Source organism: Chenopodium quinoa, unplaced genomic scaffold, assembly GCF_001683475.1.
Source record: "Chenopodium quinoa cultivar QQ74 unplaced genomic scaffold, ASM168347v1, whole genome shotgun sequence".
NCBI classification, from domain to species: Eukaryota; Viridiplantae; Streptophyta; class Magnoliopsida; order Caryophyllales; family Amaranthaceae; genus Chenopodium; species Chenopodium quinoa.
In genome coordinates, this window is record NW_018744537.1 from 5,215,873 (window position 1) to 5,227,936 (window position 12,064).

The following is a 12,064-nucleotide window of genomic DNA, read 5'->3' on the forward strand; positions in this document are numbered from 1 at the left end:
TAAGTCTCTGTTTTTGAAAACAACTATCTTTTAATTTTATTTTTTTTAAATAACTACCACAAACTTGTAAAAAGTTAGAGTAACACTACCACTTTTAAAATTCCGGCATGAATCTCCGGTGAGTGGGGCCCACATTTATCCTTTCCCTCTAATTCTTGACATAGTTTTATAGTTTTATATGCCCAAATTCCGGCAAGAACATCAAATCAAGTAATTTCATAGTTTTATATGCTAATTTGGGTTCATAATGGGGGAAATTAGGGTTTCACAATTTTTTTGCTTTTTTGGGTAAATTGAACGGATTTATTCACATTAGGGTTTATTAATTGGTTTTTATCCATGTATTTGTAGGGTATTTGCGAATTAAATCATGTTCAATTCATAATATACATAAATTTTAAAATTAGGGTTCAAGTCCAAGTCAAAAATTGGAGGAAAAGGACGAATGTGGGCCCCACTCACCGGAGATTCTTGCCGGAATTTTAAAAGTGGTAGTGCTACTCTAACTTTTTACAAGTTTGTGGTAGTTATTTTTAAAAAATAAATAAAAAATTTAAGGTAGTTGTTTTCAAAACAGAGACTTAAATAGGTAGTTGTTGACAAAATTTCCTTAAATTTACGATTAAAATTATTAAATTGACCGTCTTACAATAAAATTAATGTAAGCCTGCTTTATAATGACTTATTGATATTTTTTAAAAAGGGGGAAGGGGATCGAAGATTACAACCGTCTTCTTGCAAGATCATTCCCTAATATATCAAGGTTTAAAAAAAAAGAAAACTGACAACATATAAATAGGTAGTAGAATAGCCGAGAAAGGCAATATAATTTGATGTCCGATTGCGTTCTCGATAAACATGTTACGCTTTGAAAGCCATGAAGAAATCCACAATAGATATGATGTCATCCATTAGAATATGTAGCTTCCACGGACAGCGAAAATTACCCTACAAAATATTAATAACAATTATATTACCTTCACTAAAACCCAATAGTGAGAGATCAAACAAATGTTGTTAAGGAAACATGGGCAAAATCAAAGGCCGAAGGGTTTGGTGTAACAAAGCTCACATGCTCATAATTGCCAAGTCAACCACAAGACCTATCACAATCCCAAAACTAACCTATGAAGTCACTTCTAACATATGCAGATGTTTTTGGTTCACTTTTAAACTTGATAGAACTAAGTTTACTGGTTTTGCACTATATTTGGTTAAGTTAGAACTTTCTAAAACCAGTTTGGTTGGTTGCCTTACTCAGATATTTTGTTTAGGTACTTTTTCTATAATTCTGGTGGCAATTTGGTACTTTGTTTTGATGTAAGTTTATGAAACAGTTTGGTTGGTTGCCTTACTTTTGCTAAGACATTTGCTATCACATTTGCTATTTGGTACTTTGTTTTGATACTTTTATCCTATATCAAACACCTATTTGAACTTTTAAGTATTCAGATTTACAGAAACAGGAAACAATACATAAAAAGGAAGCAAACCATTTTATTTAGATTAATTCATATTACGGGCCATTTGGTTCGCTGTAATGGGAATAATTCACTTTGTAAGTGTTTGTTTTGCATCTTTTGTCATTCCCATTTTCCATTTTTATTTTTGGGTTTACCCAAAACAGTCCTAAACTCATTCCCCACACCCCCAGCCTTTTGCATTCCCATTCCCTTCATTACCCACGCCCCTCTCTCTCTCCTCTCAAGCCTCTCCATTGCTCTGCTCCCTGCCACAGTCGAAGACGTTGCCGCCGCCGGTGTTCACGTTCGACTGCAGAGTTGCCGCCGCCGGTGTTCACGTCATGACCGCCGGTGAAGCTAAGTCGAACACCGCCGCCTCTCTCTCTCTCTTCTCAAGCTTCTCAAGTCAACCCTAACGAGCTCGAAGCCGTCGCCGTCGCTAGTGAGCCCTCTGACATCAGATCCGTGACCGCCGACCACCCTTTTGCGACCGTCGATCGTCTTCTGTAGGGAAGCCCTAGTTCCTCCATTTTGTAATGCAGTTTTTGTTTTTTTTTCTTGAATTTGTGTAACTTTGTGGATTTGCCTTGTTTTAAACTGGTAATGGCAGCGGAGGAGGTCAGTGCGGTGTCAACAATGGCGGAGGCGATGCGGAGGAGAGAGAATGAAGAGGAATGTCGCAGTTCTTATTTACTTTTGTTAACACGAATAAGATATTACTCTTTAATTTGTTCATAAATGCCTTCGTGGTGATTGAATTTACTATAGATTTTGCATTGTTGAAATTTTTTCCTATAGCACGAATGAATTTTTTTTTTTTTGATTGTCTGAATCATAATGGTTTGATTCCCTACTTTGAACCAAACAGTCACAAAGGGAATCAGTCAGCATTTCATTCCGTTTTCTAGATACAACCAAACAAGCAAGGCAAATCAGGGTTAATCCTTTCCTTTCTCCTTCATTCCCTTTTCCGTATTCCTTCCGATTTCCCTGTGCGAACCAAACGACCCCTTAGTATATTACAACTCACAAGTCACAACTAAGTTCTCATTGCATCTCACAATTCCTTTCATCTATTTCTAAACAACCAATAATACCAAATACATTATAACAACAATTTTTACAACCTTATGAACAAAATCGGCAAAGTCATATGTTTTCTTCATTAACTCAATGAACCCTGCCCTTAAAACTTGAGCACATGATGAGTCTGTAATATAACCATGTCTGCCTCCTACATCCCTTATGATATGTTCATCAATCACCCACAAGAAGAGTTCGCAAAGCCTACACTGTAGTTAATTAGGATTAAGTTTGAGTGTATTTTTGATAATCAAAATTTAGTGAAGTGTATTAAAAATAAAAGTCAAAACTAGATTTGTATCAATGAGAATTTCCCCAGTAACATAAAAACCTAATGTTTTAAGATCTCTTCAAAACACTTCCTTCAACATTATTGATCTTCAACCTGCCAAAAATCAAATGGGGGAAGAAAACGAAAAAAAAATAAAAAAAAATATTAAAAAAGGAAAGAGGGCTAAAAATAGATTTCTCATAATCAAAAGTTTGAACTAAGAGGAGTTGAGGGCAGGAAACCCAGCTAAGAGGAATAACCTTTTTCTTTTTATACTTCTTCTTCTTATCTTTCTTTTCTTTTTTCAATTTTTTCTTCTTTGGCTCAAATGTTGATCCATCTTTGGATGAATGATCCTGCCAAAATTTCATGCAGTGAGGGAAAAGCTAAAAACGCACAACAAAACAAGTGCAGACAGCTCTGCGAATAGATAGGCACCTCATCATCATCAAACGAAGTAACATGTCGTATGATCTTCCCATGATTTGAAGTTCCACCTGTATAACAGTCTTCAGTTCAGCTTAATTGAAATATGAATGCACCATACAGTTTCATCATCCCAGTTGATAACTTGACAATGACAATATATGAGGACAATATGAATAGGTAAATAAAAATTACAGGTCAAGAAGAAATAAGTGATGAAGCTACAAAAGAAATTACTCTGTATGCAACTAACTGTCCAACTGATATAAAAATGATTATCTTTAAGGAAAAAAAGGCATTTTTCTGGAAGAAGAGTCAATAGATCAGCAGAAACATTCTATCATCCTCAGCATACAGCTTGACAGAGATTATTTTTAACTGAAATAGCACTTCCATCTTGTGGGTTTGGCCCTCTCACTATCTAGCTAGGGAAGAAGTGTTTTAGTCCTGTTTTCTTTCTTCATTCTGTAATATGAGAAAAAAAAAAAAAAAAAAAGGGTTTTCAAAATTAAGAGCACATAGAGAGAAAAATGTTAAAAATCCTATTTTACTTCAACACCTTGCTGTACATCGGGAGTCGCAACCTTTGAAACTCTGACACGACATGACACCTAAATAGATAGTGGCCTTATATAAAAAATTTATAAAATCTGGGGTGTCAGACATGACACCCAAATCCAAGTCTCTGCAGTTTCTTTAAATCTCATCAACTGTATACAGTTAAAGGCTCTACAGTACCAGCTGTCCAGCTGCACAAGATGTATTCTTATACCACAGTCAATCACTTGATAAACCAGTAACCTACAAAACGTGAACTCTTGTTCTACCCAGACACCAAACATTTGCCAGAAACGCACACTATCACTTGATAAACACAAGTACCTAACATTCATTGTCCGCTGTGAACTACGCATGATAGGTGTGGACAAGCAGTGTATGTAGAATCATTTAAAAAGCATGGATTCGGTGCAGATATATTAGAATAATGATGGGAAAAGATATTCAATAATTTATTGATGCACTGAATAATGTTCCTATCTGACCTTCACGCATATCAACTAGCAAATACATAGGTTTATAAAAATATAGGATTGAACTATTATTTCCAAAGAAATGTTTAGAAAACATTACAAACCAGAAACACTATTAACTAATGTACCCATTCTGAAAAGGTTAAGGTAACTAGATGATCCACAAATACTGTATAGCAGTGGGGTAGCTAAATTATAACAAACAAGATCTACGACTTAGAGATAATCAACCGATATAAAATACAGACTTGCACCTATGCAGCAAGAGTTGAACTGATGGGGGAAAAAAGCTGATATATAGGATAATAGCATGGAAATATTCACTAACAGCTTAACAAGTAAATGAGAAAAAAGTTGGGGAAAAGGAGAACTCATGGGAGGAGCATATCAGTATAGCGCCCCATCTCTACCAACAGAGCTTACCGAGAAATTGATAACATGTACCAACAATAATGTGGAAGACAGCAGAGAAAAAAAAGTGAAACTTCAACTTTCAATTGATATTGAACAAACTCGTGGTATAGAATGTGTTCCAAATTGATATTGACCCAACAAAGTTAAATTATGCTATTAATGGCATATGGTAATTAGTAAAAAAAATTTGGTGCAGAATACTCACTAGCATTCACAGTCTCCTTTGCATTCTTGACAGCCAGCTCAACGAGTTCAGGTTTTAAGGTATCCAATCCACCAGGTTCCTGTAGTTTTCTTTCAAGAAACTTCGCCAATGCAACTGCCTTATTTGTCGTTACAGGTCCACCAGGATGAGCTAGCCTGATTCAAATTTATTCATGTTCTAATCATCAACCCAAAATGTATTTGGCTAGCACGTATTTAGAAACCGTAGCAAAAAAAATCCAACAAATTAAAATACATTAATAGTAACAATTAGGTTAAAAATCATATACGAGAAATCTCTATTTGTCTACCGATTATTCAACAAAAAGCTCATTTGAATTATACAATAAATCATTTTTCAATTGGGTTTAGGGTTTTGGAAACAAAATATGTATCCTAAAATCTAACCCCCCCTAATTACAGTAAGACCCAAAAAAGTATAGTTTTTCATTCAAGTAGGTCAACTGATTATGATGTTGCATAGAGTTTACACCAGTTTTTTACACTTTCTACTTGTAACTGTAATTGTATACACTAATCAAGAACATTTCACAATAAAAACTACGCGTAATGGCGACAATGGAACATTAATCACAAAGCTTTATAAAAAGATTGTATTACAAATCTTTACTACTCCCAACAAGCCAGTATATGATCAACGCACAAAAAATTACATGTTATTTCCTTTGGAAATGAGCTAGGCTGATTTCAGTGGTTAAACTTGAAAACATAGAAACATCAACTAGTTCTCATCAAAATATTTTGAATTCTATTGATATAAACACAAGTAGCACAACTCATATCAGTATAATTCAACAATACATCAAATTTCATCGACCCGAAATCAAAACGAAGATCTCACCATGAATATACAAAATCTCTGGGACTAAAACTTGGACTGTAAATTGCAAAAATAGTGACTACACATAAAAAATTGGAAAATTTGGTTTTATTAATCATAACTTTGGGCCATTTACTATTAATAATCCCAACTTTCGATTATTTTTGAATAATCCCAACTTGGGGGGGGGGGGCGTTTTCTTATAACAGGTCAAATGACCGGTTACCTGATTAAAAAGTTTTTTTTTTTTTTTAAATGCCACATGTCTAATTAAGATTAGTCAAAAAAAAAAAAAAAAAAAAAAAAAACTAAAACCAACAGCCCCCACCCCCTCCTCTTACCGAAAAACAGCCCCACCCCCACCCTTGCCATGTCGGAAAAGTCAGCCCCACTCCGAAAACCCCCTTCTTGCCTTTCACCTGCCCCCGAAAAACACCGTTCAGCTCTCCCCCACCCTTGAAACCTCCCTTCCTCTCTTCCCCCATCCCGTAAAACGCCCCCCCCCCTCAAATTACCTTGAAGAGATGGAGGAGAGAGAAGATGAGGTGAGAGTATGAGCGGCCATTTTTGTTTCCTGAAATTTAAGGTAATATGCAAAAATGGAGAGAGTAGCTTTAGTGGCGATTTTTGGAAGAAAATCTTTCCAATGTAGTGTTTGTGGGTTACTGATGTTGAAGTATTTGGCGGAGGAGGAATTCATTTCGGGGGTTGGGGAAGGGGAAGGGGGCGTTTTACGGGGTAGGGAAAGGGAGGGGGGAGGTTTCGAGGGTGGGGAGGCCTGAACGGTGTTTTACTGGGGCAGAGAAAAGGCAGGAAGGGGGTTTCGGGTGGGGCTGACTTTGGCGGCAGGAGAAGGGTGGGAGTGGGGCTGTTTTCCGGTAAGGAGCAGAGGAGTGGGGGTTGGTGGTTTTTTTATATTTTGTAAAAAAATTGTTTTAATTAATTTTTTATATTTTTTGGACCAAATAGGGGTTGACACATGTCAAGTAACCTATTATAATAGGTTGTTGACTTTTGTTCACTGGTCATAACCTGATAGAAGAAAACGCCTCCCAAATTTGGGATTATTAGGAAATGATCGAAAGTTGGGATTAAGAAAACCAATTTTTCCTACAAAATTTTGTTCAAATTTCTGGGTTTTTTTTTCCATAATAACAGGATTGAAAAAAATAAAAAAATAAAAACAAATATGCAAGAAATCAATCAACAAATCACCAATAACATCAATTCAATAAATGAATTAACAAATAAATTGAGAAGTTTGTGTACCTGGGAAGAGAAGAGGACTGCAAAGAAGAAAGTTTAGAAGGAAGTGGAGCGAATTTGATGTGTCTAAGAGCTTTTCTTTCGTCTTCACTGAGTCCCTCAATTTCTTTCACCATTTTTTTGTCCTCTTTTCTTGTCTTTTTTGGTAGAAATTTTTTTTGAATTACGGGATATTAGTAATGAGAAAATATTGTGTGTTTTATGCTGGTTAGACTATAAACTGAAGAAACGGGCAAGAAGGATGCTGTTTTGAGCGAAAATTCTACTACATATAATGGCTTTCTTAAAAAGACAATCATAGTAACATTAAAATCTTAGCTGTTCATTGTACTTTGAATCTTAACCATACTATTACCACGTTAAGCTCGTAAATTCAACCAAAAAGAAAGCTCATAGTGTACAACGGGAATAACAATAAGTTTGGTTAAGCTCACTGCTCACATATACACCATAGCATATATAATAATAGATGACAGTAAGATTTGCTAAACTCACAAATACACAGAAACATGTTATAATAGGTTGTGCTTCTACTAATTGCAATATCAACAATTTTCCACAAATATCAACACTTAAGAGTTGCTAATGATAACATAGCTAACATCAGTCATCAATCAGCAAATTGGTTCATAGAAGACAATTACCAGGAACTAGATAACTAATCATTGACTAATTCTTAGGAGCTAATCCCTTATCAATAAGAACACAAACAAAATCCTAAATTTAGTTTTATTATTTAAAAAGAGTAAATATTATAATGAATCCATGTAATTACCCAAAGATATAATCAGGCCCGTCCCTGAGGAAGGGCAGGAGGGGCGGCAGCCCTGGGCCCAGGGAAAAGAGCTCTGATTTCATAGTTGAATGCTAACATTAAAGTGTTGTGCAATACATTAGCAGCCAAATTTGATTCAATTATCTCATAATTTTAGGGATATTTGATTCAATTATCTCATAATTTTAGGGATATTTGATATGATGATAACAAATACAAACAACTTACCTCAGAAGCTGCTTCAATGGGGGATACAAGAACTAGATTCAACGGAGAACGGCAACTGCGCTTCAATGGAGAACGTTGAATGCGCTTCAACAGAGCAATTCAATGGGTTGGAGTGTTGGACGCCTGGATCCCTATTAAAAGCCATGACCCATGACCCGACACAATTATTAATGGGTTAGATCCGTCTAAAAAATAAATGGGCTGAGTCTTTATACGCTCGTCCAATTAAGGGGATGGGCAGAATTTTTAAGGATTTAGAGTAAATCTGTTTTAAAAAGCACGGAGTATTAGTTTATCTTAACGCTTTCATTCCTCAAATACTATCTTCACACACCAAAGCTTGTATAATTTGTTTGTAAGTTTTTTTTTGTTTTTTTTTTTTTAATTTTGAAAACGGCTGAAATTACATTAATTAAATTGAGTTTACAACAAACAAAAGGAAAGTATGGTAACATAAGTCAATTACATGTTATCATGTCTTAAATGTGGTTAGGATGAGTTTTCCTAAAAAAATGTGGTTAGGATGACTCTTTTGTCGTGGCCATTATGGCAAATTAACTGTGTCATGTGAAGAGTGAACTATGCAATCGTATAGGTAGTGTTACCTGTGCGGTTTTAGCATTAACTGACGATCACTTACATTTTATTATAAATACAGTTGCAGATTAGCAAGTGTAAAATTGTATGAGTTAGTTAATTGTAAGAGTTAGTTAATTATATGAGTTGGTAATTGATCCGTGTAAAACAAAAAATTATTAGTTAATAACTTTAGAAGTGACAACTTTACTTAAACCCATCTAGATCAACCGAAGAAATTTCCAAAATGCAAGGAGGGATTACATCACTCCACACCCATTGGCCAAACTCACATGGTTGAAAGTAAGTCTTTATGTGCTACATTATTACCCCATTGCCTTACAAAAGACCATAAATCACTAGTAAAATTAGACGAAAAATTAATCTAGAATATCCTTTATAATCAGATAAAAGGAACTGGAGTCATACAAACGCTTCCTCATTGCCTCAATCACCACCAGATTATCACTCTTGATCCTAATGCAGCTCATACCCTTGTGTCTCGCAATCTTCATGCCCTAAAATACCGCTTTCACCTCTGCAATCTTAGTCTCTCATTTTTCACTCCACTACATCGTAGCTCCCCAAAGCACCACCCCCTCACTATTCCTGCAGACTGCACCCAACCCCGTCCCCACCTCCCCCAAAACACCAGCATCAACAATAATTTTAACCACACCAGATGCCGGAGGAGACCTGCCCACAGAGACACTCTTTCCACCCCTCCATTCCCCATGTTATTCAACTTTCCCACCTTTAATCTTCAAATCATAGGCAACAATTTGCTCAACATTCGGATTTTCACCCTCAATCATCCATTTGTTCCTTGCGCCCCACATAGCCAAACACATGGTAATTAAAGTCATCATATCCTCTCCAAAATTACCCAAACAATGTTCCCACCAGTCACCCATACTACAAAGAGAGTGAGACAAAACCATAGAATAATTGCACTTACTCCAAAATCCATTATTCTACTCTGTGGCAAACACCACAAGCTAGTAGCCAAGGCACAAATTAGCTACAAAAAAAATTAGCTTTAAAATCTTATGTGGCCAAAAAAACTAATTTGCTAATTAGCTTACCATTGAAGTTACTCTAATACTCCATCTGTTCCTTTTATTAGATACATTTTGACTTTACACCCTAGTGTCCCAACCAGTCCATCAAACACCCACCCAAACCCTAGTTCTAACTCTCGAACCCCACTTATTTTGCGAACTCCCACCCAAACCCCAACTCTTACTCTCAAACCACAATTATGTGGCGAACTCTCACCTAGCCCTAACCTAGCCAATCGATCGAACCCACACAACTCCCACCCACCCTAGTCGGCACTAACCTATGACCACCCAGCCCTCTACACCAACCCCGACACCCCAATCTTTTTAAAATTTATCATAGTTAAAAATAAAAATAATTTTTTATATTTAAAATTAATATTAAGATATATTCTATTTTTAATTAAGTCAATTCTTATTTAATTGAGAGTTAATTATAGTATAAGTCAATTAATGACTTGTATGATCGGTCACAAGTCAAATCTAGTACTTAAATTATTAGGGAAATTATACATGGCAGTCTCATGAATTCAACTTTTCTACGTGGAAGACGAATTCTTTTCCAACTCTCTTAAGTGGCACCAAGGTTTAGAAAAATTAACCATAGTGACCTTTTTTAGGTTTATGGCTAATTTGATTTTTTTTTTATTAAAAAATTATTTAAATTATATTTTAAAATAATAAATTTAAAAAAAAAACAAAAAAATTCCCAGCCACCTATCCCTACCGTCAAACCCTAACCCCACCCCTAGCCTCACCGGAAACCGACCAACCACCCCTCTTACCCATCGAAACCGAACGGCTGGATCTGTACACCACCTTTAACCCATCCCCGACCTCCAAAACCACCAACCCAGCCAACCTTGACCCCCAAAACCACCTAAAGTCACCGTGCGCGCTCGTCGGACTTGTTGGTGGTTTTTGGGATCGGGGTGGCTGGGTAGGCGGTTACGGGGGTCAGGGCTAGGTTAGTTGGCCTTTTAAAAGGCCGGCTGACGATTTTTGGTGGTCCAGGGGTGCGGCCGGCCAATTTTCGTCGAATTTAGGGTTTCGCGGTGGGGGCGGCGGTGACTTCGTAGTTGTTTTGGGGATCGGGGTCCTCTTTCATCTTGGGGATTTCAATCCGTTGGAGGTGCTGGTGAGAACCTTGTCTAAATTTCGAAGGTTATGAGGGGAGTGTGTAGATCGTCCTCCTTTGTCGCCATTGCTCACCTTTGTGTGGAAGGTTTGTGTTTATTCAAAGGGTCTCCCCGTCGGTGAAACAAGGTCTAAGGACTAGGCCTAACGCCGCCGTCATAAAGGTCATCGGTATTTTTGACCGTGACGGAAACAGTAAAGTTAGGGTTAGGGTTTCGTGGGTCCTTGCACTGAAGGGCTAGGTCTAACGCCGCCGTCAAGAGTAGTAAGTGACGAAAACGGTGAAGTTAGGGCTATGGTTTCGAGGTTCCTAGTGTAAGTGGTTTCGGGTTGTCGGGTTGGACGGTGCATTCCTCGAGTTTGTTCCCTTTATTAGTATGTTTGTTCTTAGTAATTATCAGAGTTTACTTGCCTTAATTTTTGTTATGGTATGTTTTAGCCCCCTTTGGTTGTTTTCCGGGCTATTTAGTTGTTTTGGCTATTGTATTTTGGATGGTTGTGTGCAGTGGGAGTTAAGCCCCTTTGTTAAGGATAGTGGGGTGTTTACTGTGGTAAGAGAGGTTACAGGTGCGGTTGTTGGGGGTTTGAACAAGAAGTTGGCTATGGCTAAGAAGAAATGTGTAAGTTGTTGGAGTGGTATGGGTTTGGTTTCTCTTCCCTCGGATGTAATGATTTTTTTGGTCATTACTCCTGATCCTTATTATCTGAAGCAGGCGCCCAAACTTTGTTTTGGGGTTTCTCGAGCCTCAACGCTGTCAAAGCTTTCTTGCCAACAAGGAAAGCTATTGATTGGGAGGTCACTAGTTCAAGTGACCCGTTTGATGACCTTACTTGGTGATGAGTTGATTCCGCTAGGTAAGGAAGTGCTAGCCATGGTCAAACAGTTTTGATTCCCTCCGTTGCTCTCTTCTTGGAGTGTAGTATGATTTTGCTCCTTGGTTTGTAAGAAGTCCCTAATCTGCGACTTATCCGGCCAATTCAAGTTTACTTTCGTCTCTAGTCTAAAAAGTTGTTGCAAAGGCTTTAGTGTTAAAAGCCATATTTTAAGTTTAAGTTCTTGTTTTGTAGATTGTAAACTCTGATTTTATGAATACATTTGCTCTTGTCAAAAAAAAAAAAAAAAAAAAAATCTTCTATATTGATAGCAAATCACAACATCCCACAAGTAACAAACCATCCCCCTAATATATAAATTCAGCTATACAATAAACTTCGACAATATTAGAGCAAGAAATAAAAACTCATTGAACCAACTCTAACACAATCAAATAAATCTCCAAATAGATCA

The 12,064-nt window shown here is 36.9% G+C and overlaps 1 protein-coding gene and 1 long non-coding RNA gene across 2 annotated transcripts; one reads left to right on the plus strand and one right to left on the minus strand.

Moving 5' to 3' along the window:
* The first annotated feature begins 1,505 nt into the window (after positions 1-1,505).
* Positions 1,506-2,225, plus strand: LOC110698815. The gene is made up of 2 exons (XR_002506799.1): positions 1,506-1,905; positions 2,074-2,225. It is a non-coding gene; the product is annotated as an uncharacterized LOC110698815 (long non-coding RNA).
* A 109-nt stretch (positions 2,226-2,334) lies between these two features.
* On the minus strand, positions 2,335-8,142 carry LOC110698814. Its single transcript, XM_021876334.1, has 6 exons — positions 8,003-8,142; positions 7,003-7,136; positions 4,894-5,048; positions 3,256-3,314; positions 3,078-3,173; positions 2,335-2,931 (listed from the first exon to the last, which is right to left on the minus strand). The coding sequence occupies exons 2-6, from the start codon at positions 7,113-7,115 to the stop codon at positions 2,917-2,919; spliced, it is 438 nt and encodes a 145-aa protein (XP_021732026.1). The 5' UTR covers positions 7,116-7,136; positions 8,003-8,142; the 3' UTR covers positions 2,335-2,916.
* Positions 8,143-12,064: the final 3,922 nt, after the last annotated feature.